Consider the following 19,407-nt stretch of genomic DNA (forward strand, 5'->3'; position numbering starts at 1 on the left):
AGAATATTCCCTAACAAAATATTCCCCATAAAGGGTTTGGGCCGGCTAGGGTATAGGGTTTTGGACTCGGGTTACAAGGATTTAGGTCATGGGGGTATACGGCTCAAAGCCTAGAAAGGGTTTTGGGTTTAAAGGGTTAAAGGCTTTAGGGTTTGGGCTCGGGGCCCCAAACAGCTCACAGTCCAAAGGCCTTTAATAAATAAATTAAAACAAAACAAATAATAAAAAGGGGCTTGGGCTTAGGTTTGAAACGGGCCTAAGGCCCGATGGTCTTTGAGGTGGCCTAAAAAGCCTGTCGCCAAGAGGGAGACGCCGAAGCCAACAGTAGAAGAACACCGGAATTCGAGGTTTTTCGTCGGAAAACTGGGCTAACTTTAAACCTCTATAACTTTGTCAAAACTCAATGAAATCAAGTGATTCAAAAACAGAAATCATAGTTCTCAATGAGACGAAGAGAATGGTACCTTGCACGACGTCTAACTCGCCATGTTTTGGCCGAAAAATGCCTCGAAAGCCTCGGAGGTCGTCTCAAAACTAGGTAAGATTCAAACGAGTATAAATTCTTAAATACTCAACGAAATTGGGTGAAACAAAAAGAAAAGTTGTAGTACTCAGAAAGACGAAGAGATTAATACCTTGCACACCGGCCAACTCATCGTGGTTTGGCCGAAAATTGGCTCCAAAGCTGTCAGACTTGTTAGTAAAACTGGGAAATAAACTTCCGAGTTGTTTCTCACTACAAACCTTCACCAAAGCACCTAAAATGAGTCCTAACTAGAGTTTGATCAATCAATAGGAAGATTAGAGAAAGTCATGAAGCTTACCAAGGTTGAAAATTCAAGGAAATCGCTGGAGTTCGACGAGAGAGGAAGAGAATAGTGGTCTCCGCCACTATGGTGCACCACAGACCTATCCTGGGTTCGAGTTCTTGCTTGGGAGGGTCCTAGGGTGTGCGTGTGTATAAGATTGTGGGTATGGATGTTGCTCACGGGTAGAGAGGGTGAGGGTGAGGGTGACTTGAATGAGAGAGAGCTCGAGAGTTTACACGGGAAAAAGGAAGAAAGAGAAGAGAGAGGGAAGTGAGAGAGAAAAGTAAGGTGCCACGCGGCAGAAGAGGGAGAGAGACTAGGAACCAAAAAGAGATAGGGTCCTACCCGGCTCACCATTTAAGACTAAAAAAACCATTTTTTAAATAAAAACCCAAAACTACCTTTAAAATCGGGGGTGGGGTGTAACACATGTCGACTAAGCGATATAGTTCTAATTAAATCTAAATCCTCTGATGTCACCATAGTCGCAAGCTCCTCCATTCTCCACTCCTACCCATCAGCTGTTATCAACTCTCACACCTTTAAATTAGGAGCCCTATTCCTCAACACTGATTTAAACGAATGAGGCTTAAGAAGCCAAGGATCAGCCACCCTGAACGACTCCCCATTCCCCACCCTCCACAGAAGCCCACGGTGCAGGATTTGTCTCCCCAAAATAATTCCTTTCCACCCCCACGACGACTTATTCTACTTACTCAGCTCCAAGAAAGATGAATTGGGAAAATATTTGTCTCGAAGTACCATGCTAAGCATTGACTCTGGCTTCCTTAGCACCCTTCAACTAATTTTAGCAAGCATAGCCAAATTAAAACCAATGAGGTCTCGAAAGCCTAACCCTCTAACCTTCTTACTCTCGGTCATTTTATCCCATGCCACCTAATGTCATCCCTTAGTCTTTGATTAGCTCCTCCACCAGAATTGAGCAATGACTCGTTCCATTTCCTTACACATGGTGACCGACAATTTAAAACACGCCATAGTATGATTCGGCATTCTTCCTCGTTCCATTTTTGGATTTGGTTTGGGTAAGTATGATTTTCTGAGTTTGGGAGTTAGGGCGATAATGGCAAGTGTGGGGGCAATAATAGCAAGTGGGAGAGAGAAGGAAGGAATGAGGGAGGAAGAATGAACGACTTGCGTTCCAGGGAGAAAGAAGGTGCTTTGGAGAGAAATAAGGGAGATAGTTTATTTCTTAATTAATTTTAATTACTAAATAAAAAATTAATAATTTATTAGTATTTAATTGATTTTTAAATTCAGTTGGATGGGGAGTGGGCCATATGCCTGTCACGTCATCACTTAACAGCGAAATTGATAGGAAATTTAATGGAGGTCTGATATTGTAATAAATTCATAAGTTAAGGTATGACATTGCAATGTTTAAACACATGAGGTATGCTATTGTATTTCGAGCCATAATTGAGATAGTTTTGTGTAATTTATTCAAATTATTTACATCAAATATGTGCAAAGTAATTACATAATATATATATATATATATATATATATATATATATATATATATATATATATATTAATTTCCCATATTAAACTCCTACCAAATTATCCATAGTAACTACATTGAAATATTTTAAGCTTGACAGGGCTGTGAAGGAATCAAAGCTTAATTTTAATGATCACTTTTGTTTTGGAAGATATTTTCGCATTCTGTATGCTGTGTGAGGGATCTAGTAGGCGTGACAGGGAGGGCTCAAATGCACAAACCAATATTATTTAGGACCATCATGATGTTACTCCTGTTGACTTGAGTCCCTATTTGAATAGGAATGTGAATATAATATAATTATTTGATTGTGTTTCCTGGTTAGTCTAGGATTCATTAACTTTCCTTGTGCTGCAAGATGTGCGGCGTATGTATTTATATGTTTCCTCCTGGAGTGAGAAGAATATAGAATAGAGATTAAATCCTAAACATAACTTTTATCTTGGTATCAGAGCAGGTTTTGGCCTGTCTTTTCCTCAAACCCCAAATCGCCAGCATGAACAAATTCTTTGCTAGCTGCTTCGCTGACTACAGAAAGCCGAGAGTTCCTCAACTTGCTCCCCATAAATTACCAACTGTGAGAAAACCAAACCCATGACTGACTACACTTTTTTGAAAGTCTCGAGGCAAGAGATTTTCCTATAAACTTCAAATCAGGAACAAAGAACCGCCGACATTGGAGGTTCTTGTTGGCTTCAATACCAATCTGCAGAAAAAGGAAAAAAAAATTAAGATGTGATCTCGAGACAAGAGAATCATAAATCCTACAAAACCTAAATAGTACAATCATCAAGCCGCTATTTCAAATGGTTGAAAGCCATGCTATGTTCTCTATCGTGAGTGCCCTTCATGCCTCAAATGAAGCTTCCGCCAAAATTGCAGACGCTGTGCAGGCCAAAAATCCTGACACAGACCCTGGGCTTACAGAGCTAACTTCAAGTATGCCCGATAATGGGCTTGCCATGTCTCAAGCCCAAACTCCAAATAGACCGAGAACAGGTGCATGTGATGAGGATGTTGACAGAGTGGGCATGGGCCCGCTCACTTCACCAGTAACCATTCCAAAAGATTGGAACCTGGACTTAGACAATTTGGGCCCACAACTATGTCTACTAAATTTGATTACTTCTCAAGAGCAATCTGATGATCCAGGTAACATAAGCACAGCTTTGATTACATATGTTGATCTCGATATAGGTTGGATCATTGATTCTGGAGCCACTGATCATATGGCTTATGATCGTAATTTATTTAATTCTACAACAACACCACCACGGGATAGTATTGTCACTGCTAATGAAGGTATTGCCCAGGTTACAGGGGCGGGTTCGGTAGCACTCACTCTTACTATCTCATTACATAAATGTGCACTTGTTTCCACACTCTCTAGCCATTTGTTATCAATGGGACAGGTCACTAAGCAATTAGACTACGTTGTGCTAATGTTTTCGTCTTTTTGTTTACTTAAAGATATTAAAACTCAGGCAATCATTGGGCGTGGTACTAAGAGGAAGGGGTTGTACTATGTTGGCGATGTTGCACAAGGTCGTGTTCATCAAGTTCAAGGTCGTAATAGTGGGAAGTTGAAGACTGTTCAGTTGTGGCATCGTCGTCTTGGTCATGCTTCCTTTGGTTATTTATGAAAATTAATTCCGTCATTGTTTCGTAATATTTTAGATTATTCACTACAATGTAATGTTTGCACATTAGCTAAAAGTCATCGTGCTTCATATTATCCAAGTTTTACTACACGAATAGTTTCTTTTGAGTTAGTTCATTATGATGTGTGGGGACCATCTCCGGTTACTACTCAACATGGAGTGCGTTGGTTTGTAACATTCGTTGATGACTGCACCAGGATGACTTGGTTGTATCTCATGAAAAATAAAAGTGATGTGGGTGACATCTTCAAAATGTTTTATCACATGATTTACACTCAATATTCGCTCTCAGTTAAAGTACTTCGGTTTGACAATGGTGGTGAATATCTTAATCATGATCTGTCTCAGTTTTGTAAAGAAAAAGGTATTCTCCATGAAACTACTTGCCCCTAGACCCCACAACAAAATGGAGTTGCTGAACATAAGAATCGACACATACTTGAAATTACCCGTGCCCTTCTCATTGGTGTAGGTGCACCTAAGACTAACTGGACCGACACGGTAACTTATGTCATTTATCTCATGAACCGAATGCCATCCCATGTTCTCTCTTTTTGAACTCCCTTAGCTATGCTTGCTGATCATGTCTCTCTTCCTTCCACCATTCATCTCAAGCCGCGAGTTTTTGGGTGTGTGGCTTATGTCCATCTTCATAAAAATCTATGGAGCAAGCTTGATCCATGTGCAGTGCGATGTGTTTTTATTGGCTTTAATCCTCAACAGAAGGGGTATAGATGTTATCATCCCCATACTCGACATGTATACGTAACTATAGACGTGACATTCTCCAAAGATGGGCCATTTTTTCCTCCCAACCATTCTCTTCAGGGGGAGACAACCGGAATAGAAGATTATGGATGGGTGGATGTCCCCGACCTTGTTGTATTTGGGCCCACATAAGGTAGCCCGAATAATGGCAGCAACATAGCAAGCCATGGTGATTGTGCTGCAGGTGGCAGCAGTCCACGTGATCGAGACTCTGCATGTAGTAGCACCTAAAGAAGAATAATTGTTGACGAATAAGGCCCAAGTGGGCACGGTAACCAACAAGCCCCCAATGGGCACGGCAATGAAGCAGATGCTGCTGAAATGGACAACAGCTCATAAAGCCCAGATGGGCATGATGTTTTTAGGTGTTGCAACAAGAACAACCAGGCTAAGACAACAACAACTGTTGTCTCATGGCCGATTGAAGTTTAAGGCTTGGCTGTGAATTCTTGTGAGTACAACAACAACTCATCTTTAACATCTCGAGTACATACCCTTGGTCATACGGATATCCCTCTTGAGGTAAGTACTGATTCAAAATCTAATAAACAAATTTATATGTTGCCTCTTAGACAAAATCGAGGAAAACCACCAGACATGTACTCTCTAGAAGGGAATGTGCGATATTCAATCGCTAACTATGTTTCCACTCACCGACTCTCACCAAAGTACTGTGTGCTAGTTCAACGAATGGAAACTATTAAAATACCTACCAAAGTAGAAGAAGCCTTGAGAAACCCAAAGTGGACAGAGGCAATGCAAGTTGAGATTGAGGCATTGCAGAAGAATAAGACTTGGCGTGTGGTTACACTTCCCAAGGAAAAAAAACTGGTGGGTGCAAATGGGTGTTCACCATCAAACATAAGGCGGACGTAACGATTGACAGATATAAGGCAAAGTTAGTAGCTAAAGGGTATACTTAAACCTTTGATGTTGATTATCAAGAAACTTTTGCTCCGGTGGCTAAGATGAATACCATTAGAGTTATATTATCTCTTGCTGCCAATCTTGATTGGCCTCTGAGACAGTTTGATGTAAAAAATGAGTTTCTGCATGGGGATTTAGAGGAAGAGGGATACATGGATTTTCCACTAGGTTATGGCATTGAAAACTCCAATGGTAAGGTATGTAGACTTCAGAAGGCATTATACGGTTTGAAACAGTCACCAAGAGCGTGGTTTGGGCGATTCACTAAGGCTATGAAGAAGTATGGATATCGTCAAGGGAACTCAAATCATACCTTATTCATCAAGCATAAAGGTGGTAAGGTGACTTTGCTCATTATTTATGTGGATGATATGATTGTCACAAGTGATGATACAATAGAGATTGAACAGTTGCAGGGGTACTTGTCCTCTAAGTTCGAGACGAAAGATCTAGGAAGTCTTAAGTATTTTTTGGGAATAGAAGTTGCTAGGTCTCAAGAAGAAATATACTTGTCACAACGTAAGTATGTGTTGGATTTATTGTCAGAAACTGGTATGTTGGCATGTAAACTAGTGGACACTCCGATTGTGCAAAATCATCACCTAGCAATTTATCAAGATAAAGTTCTGACGAATAAAGAGAGGTATCAAAGGTTAGTTGGGAAACTGATTTACTTATCACTTACGAGACCTGATATTGCGTATGCGTTAAGTGTGGTAAGTCAGTTCATGCATGCACCAAGTGAGGATCACATGACGGCGGTAATGCGGATACTTAGTTATTTGAAAGGGGCTCCTGGAAAAGGTTTGATGTTCAAGAAGCATGGGCACATGGAGGTAAAAGGGTATACGGATGCTGATTGGGCCGGGAATATTATTGATAGGCGATCTACATCAGGTTATTTCACGTTTGTTGCTGGTAATCTTGTGACCTGGAGAAGTAAAAAACAGAGTGTCGTGGCGAGGTCATCAGCAGAGGCAAAATACAAGGGAATGGCTCACAGTATTTGTGAGCTTTTATGGCTTCGGTTTACTCACTGAGATAGGATTCAAGCCCAAGGAATCTATGATGCTGTATTGTGATAATCAAGCAGCACGAGAGATAGCTAACAATCCAGTACAACATGATAGAACCAAGCATGTTGAGGTGGATAGGCACTTCATAAGGGAGAAGTTAGATGTTAAGCTCGTCGATATTCCGTTTGTTAGAATGGAAGAACAGTTAGCAGATATTCTAACTCATGTGGTCTCTGCTGGGAGGTTTCAGGACTCACTTGACAAGTTGGGGCTAGGAGATATATACGCACCAACTTGAAGGGGAATTTTGACTTGAGTCCCTATTCGAATAGGAATGTGAATATAAATATAATTATTTGATTGTGTTTCCAAGTTAGTCTAGGATTCATTTACTTTCCTTGTGCTGCAAGATGTGCGGCGTATGTATTTATATGTTTCCTCCTGGAGTGAGAAGAATATAGAATAGAGATTAAATCCTAAACATAACTTTTATCTACTCCGACCTGGAGAACTTGTGATAGTATACAAAAAAATGACAAAAACTCGAAATCCCCAACACGTAAGATTTTTAATTTTCTAACACATTGTTCGAGCTATTTCACATTGACAATTTTGAATAAATCCCGGCCTTTCCGTGGGCAATCCTGACTAATTAACATATTAGAGCAGCATTAGGATTATCAACTATATAATATTGCAGTGTATCATACTTTCTCAATACCCTTCACAGAAGAGAGAATAAAAGTCCAATACGGTTTGGGTTTCCTAGATTTCTGGGGTTAGGATATCCGAATTCCGAAACATGGTTGGGTAAGGACTTATATTAGGGTTAGGGTTTTCTGTTCTCTATATAAGCAGATAGATGTTGCTATAATCCTCGACTTTTAATTTGAAGAAGTTTTCTGGTGGATTCTTATACTTTCCCAGATTGTTGTTGTGGGTTTGGTTCATCATCTTTCAGAACAAGGACATGGCGCCATTCGCGACTTCTGATGGGATAGAGGCGATCATGAGCTTCGATGAGATGGGGTTGAAGGATGATGTGCTCCAAGGCATCTACGAATATGGGTACGAAAAGCCCTCCGCCATCCAGCAACGGGCGGTCAGGCGCATTATCGAGGGTTATGATGTCATAGCCCAGTCCCAGTCAGGTACCGGCAAAACCTCCATGATTGCCCTTACCGCTTGCCAACTCGTCGACACCTCCTGCCGAGAGGTTCAGGCTTTGATATTGTGTCCCACTAGGGAACTGGCGGCACAGACGGAGAAGGTGATATTAGCAATTGGAAATCACATGAACATACAAGCGCATGCTTGCATCGGAGGCAAAAGCGTGGCTGAGGATATTCGAAAGCTTGAGCACGGAGTTCATGTGGTGTGTGGAACTCCAGGTAGAGTCCATGACATGATCAAGAGGAGAAGTCTGCGTACTCGAGCCATTAAATTACTATTCCTCGACGAATCTGATGAAATGTTAAGCAGATCATTCAAGGATCAGATTTACAATGTCTATAGATATCTTCCACCTGAACTACAAGTCTGCTTAATTTCCGCTACGCTTCCTCATGAAATCCTGGAGATGACGAGCAAGTTTATGACGGACCCTGTAAGGATCCTTGTCAAGCGTGATGAGTTGACTTTGGAGGGAATCAAGCAATTTTTCGTTTCGGTTGAAAGAGAAGAATGGAAATTTGATACGCTGTGCGATCTCTATGACACTCTTACAATTACACAAGCTGTTATTTTCTGCAACACAAAGCGAAAGGTGGATTGGCTGACAGAAAAGATGCGGAGTAATAACTTTACTGTATCTTCCATGCATGCAGACATGCCTCAAAAGGAAAGAGATGTCATTACCCAAGAGTTTCGTGCAGGAAATACTCGTGTCCTGATCACCACTGATGTTTGGGCTCGGGGCCTCGATGTTCAGCAGGTAAGTTGATCTAATTATCTTTTAATACCTTGACAGACAAGTTCCTATGAATTTTAGGGGAGCTTGTGCTATGTGTGACTGTGAATATATATGTTATACATACATGTTTTGGATGAACAGCTTTTTCTAATATGTTGATGTTTTCCCCTTCATCAGGTTTCCTTGGTTATCAACTATGATCTTCCAAACAATCGAGAGTTATACATTCATCGGATTGGTCGTTCTGGTCGTTTTGGGCGCAAGGTATGTGTGCATGTACTTTTAATTTTTATTATGTCATATGTTTTTGTCGATAGATCTCATATTGTATCTGTGCTTGTTATCGCAGTATGTATGCCAAAACATATTCTTTTAGTCTTCGTTTCGTTAAGTTATGTTTTTCAGGTTCTCATCATAATATGCTACAATTTGATTATTCTTTGCAGGGTGTGGCCATAAACTTTGTCAGAACCAATGATATCAAGATCTTAAGAGACATCGAGCAGTACTACAGTACCCAGATTGACGAAATGCCGATGAACGTTGGTGATTTGATATGAGAGCTCTGTTGCTGTCCATCGTCATCGTCATAATTCGATATATTATAGTTATATATACTTATGTTAAATGTATTACGCCACATTAATTCGTTGACAACCGTATGGGTTTTGAATTTGATATTTCGGTTTTTCAATTCGTATAAAAAGCATAAAACTTTGTACAAAATGTTTTGTGCAAAGAAATATATGATCAAGTTTGCAAAATTGATACCACTCCCGGCTTCGGCCAAGAATCATTCGAAGGGATTAATTTTGTCTTAGAGAGATGAAGATTGGGTTGTAAATGCTACGTTCTAGCTTTAAACGAACTAAGCATTCCATAGTGAAGTTCTAGCCATGAGAACTGCGAAATTTCAAAGGATTTTTCCTAAAAATGCTAAGTGAGGGTTTAAGTTTAAGAATATAAGTGAGTCGAACCTAAGCTACAATTTTGCGAGGTTCTGATTATTGTTTTTGGATTCACAGTAACATTTTGATTTTGATATGATATTTTGTTAATTGAGCAATACATTGTTTGGCTATGGCATAATTTGGTTGTGGTTACAGTAGAATTAAATTTTACTTTATCTTTTTGTGCATAAAGTTGTGATTTTTTGACAAAAGTTTCTTCTTAGGCATGAAAATTAAGACCGATACACCAATAGCAAAGAAGGCTCGAGAAGGGGTGATGGAGTTTCTGCTGATGAATCATCCCTTGGATTGTCCAATTTGCGATCAGGGAGGAGAATGTGATCTGCAGGATCAGTCTATGGCATTTGGATCTGATCGCGGCCGTTTTACTGAGGTGAAGAGATCCGTAGTTGATAAGAATCTTGGTCCTTTGGTGAAGACTGTAATGACTCGGTGTATTCAATGTACAAGGTCAGAATCCAGCATTGCCTCTTCTTATACACCACATATTCACTACAGTTCTAGTGAACTGTATGATTTTTTGGTAAAATTTCTTCTAGTGTAATCTTTTTTATTCTAAAAAAATACACATTTTATCCCTTCATGCCTTGTTTTGAAGCATGAGAAACTATTTACTGAATGATTGATCTATTTCTTGTTTGGTGTTAGTGTATTTTTCATTTTTTTAGTGATGCTACATATTGTCGCAGTTTTACCTCTAAAAGTACACAATCTCTAGTGTTGGTAGTCTATCCCTAGTGGTTTGCGTTCGACAGTGAGTTACTGAATGATTGATCTATTTGTTGTTTGGTGTTAGTGTATTTTTAGTGATGCTAAATATTGTCCCAGTTTTACCTCTAAAAGTACACAATCTGTAAGAGTTGTTAGTCTACCCCTAGTCTATTGCATTTAACAGTGAGTTACTGAATGATTGATCTATTTGTTGTTTGGTGTTAGTGTATTTTTAGTGATGCTAAATATTGTCCCAGTTTTACCTTTAAATGTACACAATCTGTTAAGAGTTGTAAGTCTATCCCTAGTGTATTGCATTCGACAGCGAGTTATGACATTCGCAAATCATGTAGTCCATGATGTTTTCTCTAGGTAGAGTAAGTTTTCAAATTAACAACGTACATCACATTGTAGTTAGGGTTTAAGTTTATCACCTTCTTAAAATAAATTTTTGATATATCAGAAAACAGTTGCATCATTCATCGGCTTGGATAGAGCTCTTGTTTTAATTGTAGTTGCAAGCTTCTGATATAGAAAGCGCGTTTGGTTGAACAGGTGTGTCAGATTTGCAACTGAGGTTGCGGGGGTTCAGGACCTTGGCATGTTAGGTCGTGGCAGCGGAGAGGAAATTGGGACTTATGTCGAAAAACTTATGACAAGTGAGCTTTCCGGAAATGTGATAGATATCTGTCCAGTGGGAGCCCTAACCTCAAAACCGTTTGCATTTAAAGCTCGAAATTGGGAATTAAAGGGAACAGAGACCATTGATGTTACTGATGCTGTTGGATCCAACATTCGAATTGATAGCCGAGGTCCAGAGGTCTTGCGCATCGTCCCACGATTAAATGAGGTAGATTTTAGTAGACTACTTTTGATGATTGTTATCTCTGAGACTAATATATGCCAATGATGCTTACACTAAACTTCAAAACTTACAACTTGCATAGACTAAGATTTTTAACGTATGATGTAAGGGCTGATATTAGTCATTTTTAATTTCTTAAATATGCATAAATTCAAGTGCCAAGGTAGCTGAGATAAAACAGTTCTGATAATTGATGAATCATTAATTATTTCTTTTATTCTTGTTAATTGGATCGTTTGTTTTATTCATCTGCAAGTTGACAGGTCAAACTTCACTTGCTTGCTTCCCTCATCCTTCACCTTTTTTATTTTATTTTATGAACAAACGATACTATCTACACTAAGGGGGTGGGAGAGTGGGCTAAGCCTCACAATGGGCTTACCACTAGACCGTACTACTTTGAAAACCTTATAAAACAGTGGGTTCCAGAAGAAGATTGGGGCTCTCCAAATGTGAGGCTCAATGGAGGGGTTGGGCCCAAAAGCTTAATTGTTGTGAAGTGTGAATGAGAAGGTGAAAAATTAAGGATAAACATCTCAAACAAAGGGGCCTCAACTCTTTGGGGACTTCAGTATGGGCTGCATGTAGATGTTTGGGACTTAAATATTGTCACTAGGCTCCAGAAAAGCTCATGGGAAGACATTATTCAAGGCGTTAATTTGTTTTATTCTTGCTTCCAGTTTTGGTGGGTAATGGGGAAAGGGTGAGGTTTTCATAAGAGTGGTGAGCGGGGTTTAATGCATATGCCTTTCTTTTCCTAGACTGTACAGATCATCATTCTCAAATCTTTTTCATGTACTTTAGTTCCTGTCATCATCCTTTGAGCGAGAATTTTGGGTTTCATAGGAATTTTAATGCTCTGGATGTTCGGGAGCTATTGTCCTTATTAACTTGGTTAATGGGTGTAGTGCTGGTCTTGTACAGGGTGGATAGGGGGAGATGGATGTTGGAGGCCGAAAGTATTGCCTAAGGCACAGGTGTTAGCGTGGTTTACTACTCACTGGAGTGTTAACACTTGTGTTAGCGTTAACCATCTGTTTTTGTACTAGACATAGCATATGTTTTTGGGTGGGAGGAGGGTATGGTATTGAGAAGTTGTGTGATGTCTATTATCTGGGTTATTTCGGTGGAATCTAATACAATGAGTTTGAGAAGTGATTATCTCTGTGAGAGGGTTTGCTTTTGTATTTTAGAGATAATTCTTTCTCTGCATATGCATTTCTTCTCCTAGACTGCACAGATCATTACTCTCATTTCTTTTCCATGATAGGCGTGCTTTAGTTCCTGTCATCTTCCTTTGAGCGAGAATTTTGGGTTTCATTGGAATTTGAATGCTCTGGATGTTCAGGAGCTATTGTCCTTATTAACTTGATTAATGGGTGTAGTGCTGGTCTCGTCTAGGGCGGATAGGAGGAGATGGATGTTGGAGGCCAAAAGCCCCACCTAAGTCACTGGTGCTAGCATGGATTATCACTAACTGGAGTGTTAACACTTGTGTTAGCTACTATGTATTTGCCTCAGGATGCATATGTTTATGGGTGGGACGAGGGTACGTTACTGAGAAGATCTGTGATGGAAAAGATCCATTTCGCCATAAGGGGCAGTAAACCCATGCATATTTTAGAGAGAGAGAGAGAGAGAGAGAGAGAGAGATAAGCAGAAAACCGAGCTATTTCATTCATAGCAGAGCGATAGACACTTCTTACATGAGCTATTAAGTGGTATTAGTGAGATCCCCAACAAATTCATAAGGGTATCTAGATAATAATGTTGCTAGGTGGTATATGTATAACAGTGCGGTCCTGTGTATATGTATTTACTCAATTCTGTATATGTAATATGTATATCAGTGCGGTCATCTGTATATATATAACAGTGCTGCTATCACTCAATGGACCTCAACAAAACCCGCAACCTTCACTGGTATTCCGCAATCTGTGTGGCAATCTGTGTATTTACAGTACAGTTCAATGCCTCTTATATCATTCATCGCTACATGACCCTACAAATAATCAAAAGAGCACATTATTGTCAGAACTTGCAAACATAAGCTAACAATAAGCAATCAGCAAAACAGACTAACAATGGAAGGCAGCTTGCCTGCTGAACCTTGAGGCTCGACTTAAGTATCTGTTGCCAAAAATATGTCCGAATATGACAGAAACCCTCTCCTTATTGCTGAACACACTGAAGTGTAAATTAAGTAGCACTCCGGGCATTGGAACAATCCGCTGATGGTCTATATTCTCATTTCTAGAAGTCACGCCTATAACATGCCCGTCAAACTCAGCTCTATGCCATTCATCTTTCATTGCCTGTCAAATATTTAAGCAAAATAAACATCAACAATGAAATTTCGGTTACATTGAGAGGTTTCAGGTACCTTGAACGCATCTTGCCCCATTTCCATGATATATTCATAGTCCAATACCATCAAGTCAACCGGCAGACCGCAGCTACAAGCCTCCTGAACACAGTCCATGATATAATCCAGTCGACTCACACAAGTGAAGTGAAATTCAGGATTAACCGCGGATGGAGTCGGCACCCAATCATTTTGAGTAAAGACCTCCTGGATAGTAGACTGAAAGTCTTTATGTTCATCTTCGTCTTTACCTATTTCTTCACCACTGCAGCGTATATCCTTATCTTTATCAACACAAATTAACACATGCACATGAGGGACCTGCCAATGAAGAGGAATAATATAGGTAAGAAAACACGAAATGCAATCTGTTCAATGTTCATGAATTATGCCTGTTTTTAAGGACACAGAAATGTTGCAACATAATAAACCAATCCACAAACTAATAACAAGAGTTAATTAGTTTTCTTATCGTAAGCAAATTCTAGGCAATTACCATGGAATCAATGGCCCAAAAAAATTTACGCAAAGCCTCAAGCAAGCCATCCCCACTGATTGCACTAGTACTAGAAATATGCCTGAAAATTACATTGACAGCAGTTATAGTTTATGACATACTTTATTATCTGCAAATCGTAATTTTTACATGACAACAACAACAAAGCCTTTTCCCACTAAGTGGGGTCGGCTATATGAATCCTAAAACGCCATTGAATGATAAAATAGTTTACCACTGATTAATTCTGAGAGACTTAATATCCAGCTCTTTGCTCAACTCTTCTGCAGTCATTGCATTACAAAGATCTTGCTTGTTGGCTAGTACAAGCACAACAACGTTCTTGAGTTCATCCTGCAGCCAAATTCAATTCATCGTTATAAAAAAACATAACTCAAATATTTTATATTTCCAAACAATTATTCATGGAAATCATGAAACTACCTCCTGCAACATCCTGTGTAACTCATCCCTTGCCTCCAACACTCGGTTCTGGTCGTTGCTATCTACCACAAAAATAAGACCTTTCTTGTTCTGGAAATGCTGCATGTACAGTGGAGGTATCTGTATTGGGAATATCTAAAACAGTCACTGCCTATGAAAAAGTAGATCTTCTGAAATTAAAAAATCATGATACACATTACAAAAACCATATGTTTACCCACTTCACGGCCTTGTAAGAAATCATTCAAAAATAGTACAAGATAAGAGAGAGGAGCTACCCTGTTTTCACTCCCAACATCAAACGCTGCAATGTTAATATAGGCATGTTTCACCGTCTCAACACTAAATCCTGCAACAGTAAACAATAGGCACAAAATGCATAAGAATTCAGAAGTAGGCATAAAGAGGATAGGGGGCTACGGGCTCACCGGGTGTGACTATCTCAGTAGAGACTCCTTCAGAGTGAATCTTGTTCAAGATGGTGGTTTTGCCAGAACCATTAAGACCTGCCATCAAAATGAGCTTGTCCCTCCGTGATTTGAGGTCTGCCAAAAGGGTAAAAAATTCCAAATCGAGATCCATAGCACCTAAAACAAGTAGAACCAGAGGCATTATGATTAATGACTAACAGAAAAGTTCAGAGGTTATACTCATTGAATGATTTATCAGATGAAGAACTACCAATCACACACCTACTTGATAATTTCAAGAATGTATAGAATTTGAAAATTTAGAGAGAAGATACGAGTAACTAGCTTTCACAAAGGCACCTGCTATCAATACTTACATGCTGAACTGAAGTAGTGTTACATGTCAGTTTCCTAGGAGTTAATTTGAAAATTTAGAGCGGATAGAGAGAAGATAAAGGGAACTAGCATCCAAAACATCGGAAATTAAGTAAAATCTATGGTGAGACTGAATTTTAACTACTACTAATGCAACACAAACATCAGTTAACAGTTAAAGATAATTGGAAAGTTGTTGGTTTACATACTAGTACATTCAGTTAGACTTATATTAACTGTAGCAAACCTCTACTTGTATTAGAAATCCATAAGTCACGGCATAGGTTACTAGGAAAATTGCAACTCAATTAACATGGAGGAAGGACAGAATTAGGAATTGCTTCTAGGGCATATACGGAAACAAATTTTCTAACTTTGGTCCCTTTCCAAGAAGGGAGTTACAAAATATCCAGATTCTGCATTCTGCAGAATCCAACTTCTACATCCAGCCAAGATTCAATTCCCAAATCAACATCAAATTAGCAGAAATCCCCAATATAAAAAACCGAGGAACAAAGCTACATTGTTGTCTTCATGACTTCTTGTTTAAGAAAAGTCAGCTAAGTTGCAAGTTGTTTGTTTAGTTACTAGTATGTTTACTTTAACCGAAACATTACTCTACTTTGATAAAGAAATCAAGAAGACATGGCACTAGTTTCTAGGAAAGAGAAATGTAATTAATTAACATGGATGGAAATGCAGAATTTCGAATTATTTCTAGTGTGGGAAACCAATTTTCAAACTTAGGCTCCTTTCCGAGAAAGAAAGGGTTAGAAATTTTCCAGGTTCTGGATTCGGCAGAATCCAATAACTACATGCATCAACCAACATCCAATTTTTCAACCAAATCCAACACGAAAACAAGCATAAATTCCACTCGAAAAAAGGAGGAACAAAGCTAAAGATACGCAGTTCTTGGAAAAAAAATGTCCAATTACTAGTTCTAACAAAAAAATTCCATAAACCCAGTTGAGAAATCAAAGAAACAATCACATTCAATTACACAAATTCGAGTCTTATATCAGAACCTCATTTGAAAAAAAAAAAAAAACCCAATTCAGAAAGTAAAGAAAAAAAATACACTGCTATGGAGAAATTCGAGTTCTTTAGCAGAAACCCACTTGAAAGAAATAAGGGATTGAAGAAATATCAGCAACCCTAAATAGAAATTTGCAGAAACTCAATTCAGAAATCAAAGAAACAATCAAATTATACGAAATAAATTTGCAGAAACGGACCGTTCGGACTGATAAAGCAATCGGGATATCAGAACACATGCAATCCGAAAATCGTTGGCCTTCGCTCCCTCTTCCTGCAGGCTTCAAGGATTGGGATTGAATTTGATATGGTTTTCACTTTCAAGCTTCAAGCTTTAATCTTTAGCTCTCTCTCTCTCCTCCAAGCCTATGGTTTCTTGAAAAATCACTGACGACCTGAAGAAGTTTGTTAAAGGTGCGTTTGTCTTGAGTTCTCCTGAATACAATTTTCCCGCTCGAATTGGAGTTTGAGCAATTTACAATAATGCTCCTTCTATGAGAGATAATTACAAGTTTTACCAGCGACCTCTTCCCCTTGAGGCTTGTGTGAGGTGGTTATGTGACATGGGTATTTTAGTCATTTAGGTTTAAATTTTTTGCTTGGGCAGTTGGACATCATCCCACACGAGTGTGAACAGATTTTTTAGATTTTTTTATCTTAAAAACATCTCCAACAATTTTGCCTCCAATTGCACTAAAACAGTCTGTTTCACAAATAAAACAATGGAATAACCGAAAAACGTCATCTTGTTGATAATTAAAATTGTACTAGTTAGTGTTTTTTTTAGCCTATCTAGTTCTACTGGGTTCTTTACGTGGACTAGGATGTTCCCTATTTTTTACGTGTTGGGTTTTCCGAGTTTCTTGTGTCTTGTTGACATGGTTTATTGAACACATTGTTTGAAAAAAAAAATTTTGATACAATTGGTGTGCAATGAATCAAATGATCTTGGTCTTAGATTTAACCTTATCAAGGGATTTGTCTATAATAAAAAATAAATAAAAAATTAATGAAAATAGCTTCAAAATTTTGAATTTTATCCAAAAGCCACGTAATAACTTTATTTAATGATAAGAATAGAAAAACAAAAAAAACAAAAACAAATAACATTCTAAGTATAAACGCATGCACCACCTCAATCTTCTGCAGCTTCATATTTTTTTGACAAACCAGCAACCAGAAACAAAATTGCATTAATGTTCTTAGAAACCAAAAACAAAATCGCATTGCTGCTAATTCAAATTAGATAAAAAAAAATCCCAACCTAATCCAACACTTCCAAATATCTTTCTATGAACTAACAAACCAGTGTTGTTAAGGTCTTAAGAACAAAGAGTGAAGATTAAACAAAAATAAAGCCTTTAATTTTTCTTAATCTCGGAAGAACTTCTCATCCTTTCAAAGCTTGAATCTTTGCCCTACTTCTCAGACGAGTTGGGTCCCCTCTTCTTTCCGATGCCAATTACCGGGGTGACGGATCTATGGTTGTATTGCAAGCGTTTGTGGGCGCGGCCCTGGGGCTGCTGCTTCTTCTTATCCTGCTTGACCACTTTGCCTGTCTAGCCTCTCACCTTACTGGCGCGGGCCAAAGAACCGTGGACCTTTCCTATGGCTGCGGGCCAAAGTATTGTTAAGTTTCATAAATACTGTAGTACTGTTAAGCTTTATAAACAGTGTAGCACTGTTAACTTTTATAAATAGTGTAGTACCGTTAAGTTTCATAAACAATATAGTAAGTTTCATGAATAGTGTAGTAAGTTTCATAAACAGTGTCGTAAGTTTCATAAACAGTGTAATATCATTAAGTTTCATAAACAGTTTGTGTGAGAATGCGCGGATCCGCACATCAGATTTTTTTTTAAATATTTTTTAATATTAAAATTATGTCTTTTTCATTAAAATTTAAGTTTTTTTTGTTATCTTTATTAAAATTTAAAAGTTTTTCATTAAAATTTAAATCTTATTCATTAAATAAAGTTATAGCATAGTTTTTTTTTATTAAAATAAACTTAGTCCAAATCCTTTTCATGAAACTTCCCAAAAATGAATCATAAGGTTAAACATTCTTGTGTACTTCTTGCAGACATAAGAAAAAGTCAATTAGAGAGACTTTATCAAGTGACTTGCTCCGAATGCTTCTAGATAGTATTTCCTTACCTTGTTCTAGATAGTATAAACTTAACTTGTAGAACAAGGTAATTCTAGTTTTGATCTTTAGAGTCTTTCTTATTTGTAATCATACTGTTGTAAATCAATTCAATACAATGAGTCATATTTTTACACTCAAAATCGCAGTTTTTGTAAACTGTAAGTAAAACATAGGTCAATATTATAAGGAATTACCTGGACTATCTTGCTAGCTTAACGTGAGTTATTTTTAACAGTGTACATGGTCGCTTTTTTTTCGCATTCCACAACAATTGATCAGGGTCTAGATTAAAAGCTATTTTCATTTATTTTTTATATTCATAAAGACATTGATCGATTTGAAACAAAAATGGCCAAATTTACATTTTCCACAAATCATGGTGACAATTGTGATAGAAACCATATCTGCCACCTAGACAATGGATCGATCTTCACAAAACCAGGTTAGCATACTATGATAATTGTCTAACACATTGTCCCGACCTTTCCGTGGGCAATCCTGATTAATTAACATATTAGAGCATCATTAGGATTATGAAATATATAATATTTCAACGTATCATACTTTCTCAAGACCCTTAACAGAAGAGAGAATAAAAGTCTAATATGGTTTGGGTTTCCTAGATTTATAGGGTTAGGATTTCCGAAACATGATTGGTTAAGGACTTATATTACGGTTAGGGTTTTCTGTTCTCTATATAAGCAGATAGATTTGTTGTAATCTTCGACTTATATTTTGAAGAAGTTTTCTGGTGGATTGTTGTACTTTCTCAGATTGTTGTTGTGGGTTTCAACGTATTATTGTTGGAGCCTAAGCATGGCAGCTAGATCAAGCATTCAAAGTTGTTGCAATATGGAAGACAAAAAAGCTCGAAAATGTCCAAGTGTTGTTCTTAGCTAAGTCTATATATATGTGTAATAAACGGTTAAGATTATATCATCTTAATGGTGTATAACTTGACACGC

The 19,407-nt window shown here is 38.2% G+C and overlaps 3 protein-coding genes and 1 pseudogene across 6 annotated transcripts; 2 read left to right on the forward strand and 2 right to left on the reverse strand.

Annotated features, from left to right (window-relative positions):
* Nucleotides 1-7,451: 7,451 nt before the first annotated feature.
* Nucleotides 7,452-9,276, forward strand: LOC126582567 (eukaryotic initiation factor 4A-3-like). The gene is made up of 3 exons (XM_050246707.1): nucleotides 7,452-8,639; nucleotides 8,796-8,882; nucleotides 9,065-9,276. The coding sequence occupies exons 1-3, from the start codon at nucleotides 7,677-7,679 to the stop codon at nucleotides 9,176-9,178; spliced, it is 1,164 nt and encodes a 387-aa protein (XP_050102664.1). The 5' UTR covers nucleotides 7,452-7,676; the 3' UTR covers nucleotides 9,179-9,276.
* Nucleotides 9,277-9,769: 493 nt separating this feature from the next.
* LOC126582574 (NADH dehydrogenase [ubiquinone] iron-sulfur protein 1, mitochondrial-like) lies at nucleotides 9,770-12,402 on the forward strand. Its single transcript, XM_050246722.1, has 3 exons — nucleotides 9,770-10,039; nucleotides 10,856-11,150; nucleotides 12,090-12,402. The coding sequence occupies exons 1-3, from the start codon at nucleotides 9,795-9,797 to the stop codon at nucleotides 12,096-12,098; spliced, it is 549 nt and encodes a 182-aa protein (XP_050102679.1). The 5' UTR covers nucleotides 9,770-9,794; the 3' UTR covers nucleotides 12,099-12,402.
* Nucleotides 12,403-12,818: 416 nt separating this feature from the next.
* On the reverse strand, nucleotides 12,819-16,643 carry LOC126582570 (uncharacterized). Of its 4 annotated transcripts, none has more exons than XM_050246717.1 (9): nucleotides 16,494-16,643; nucleotides 14,899-15,057; nucleotides 14,749-14,819; nucleotides 14,471-14,590; nucleotides 14,262-14,380; nucleotides 14,027-14,108; nucleotides 13,549-13,851; nucleotides 13,275-13,480; nucleotides 12,819-13,167 (listed from the first exon to the last, which is right to left on the reverse strand). In XM_050246717.1, exons 2-9 carry the CDS (start codon nucleotides 15,050-15,052, stop codon nucleotides 13,158-13,160), a joined length of 1,065 nt encoding a protein of 354 aa, XP_050102674.1. In that variant the 5' UTR covers nucleotides 15,053-15,057; nucleotides 16,494-16,643; the 3' UTR covers nucleotides 12,819-13,157. The 4 variants fall into 4 exon arrangements, with proteins under 4 accessions (XP_050102674.1, XP_050102673.1, XP_050102672.1 ...); XM_050246716.1 differs by having other exon boundaries at nucleotides 13,266-13,480; XM_050246715.1 differs by lacking the exon at nucleotides 12,819-13,167 and having other exon boundaries at nucleotides 13,244-13,480.
* Nucleotides 16,644-17,651: 1,008 nt separating this feature from the next.
* On the reverse strand, nucleotides 17,652-18,036 carry LOC126633975 (40S ribosomal protein S30-like; annotated as a pseudogene).
* Between the last annotated feature and the right edge of the window lie 1,371 nt (nucleotides 18,037-19,407).

The sequence above is a fragment of the Malus sylvestris genome, chromosome 9 (genome assembly GCF_916048215.2).
Source record: "Malus sylvestris chromosome 9, drMalSylv7.2, whole genome shotgun sequence".
Classification (NCBI taxonomy): domain Eukaryota; kingdom Viridiplantae; phylum Streptophyta; class Magnoliopsida; order Rosales; family Rosaceae; genus Malus; species Malus sylvestris.

What these genes read in the sequence shown, in the direction of transcription:
- LOC126582567 (XM_050246707.1), top strand. Translation starts at nt 7,677, where the DNA reads ATGGCGCCATTCGCGACTTCTGATGGGATAGAGGCGATCATGAGCTTC. An exon ending in GGGGCCTCGATGTTCAGCAG is followed by an intron (nt 8,640 to 8,795) that starts GTAAGTTGATCT and finishes CCCCTTCATCAG; the next exon opens with GTTTCCTTGGTTATCAACTA. An exon ending in CTGGTCGTTTTGGGCGCAAG is followed by an intron (nt 8,883 to 9,064) that starts GTATGTGTGCAT and finishes TATTCTTTGCAG; the next exon opens with GGTGTGGCCATAAACTTTGT.
- LOC126582574 (XM_050246722.1), top strand. Translation starts at nt 9,795, where the DNA reads ATGAAAATTAAGACCGATACACCAATAGCAAAGAAGGCTCGAGAAGGG. An exon ending in CGGTGTATTCAATGTACAAG is followed by an intron (nt 10,040 to 10,855) that starts GTCAGAATCCAG and finishes TTGGTTGAACAG; the next exon opens with GTGTGTCAGATTTGCAACTG.
- LOC126582570 (XM_050246714.1), bottom strand. Translation starts at nt 15,082, where the DNA reads ATGCCTCTGGTTCTACTTGTTTTAGGTGCTATGGATCTCGATTTGGAA. An exon ending in TCTCTCAGAATTAATCAGTG is followed by an intron (nt 14,109 to 14,261) that starts GTAAACTATTTT and finishes TGTAATTTTCAG; the next exon opens with GCATATTTCTAGTACTAGTG. An exon ending in TTTGGGCCATTGATTCCATG is followed by an intron (nt 13,852 to 14,026) that starts GTAATTGCCTAG and finishes CTTCATTGGCAG; the next exon opens with GTCCCTCATGTGCATGTGTT.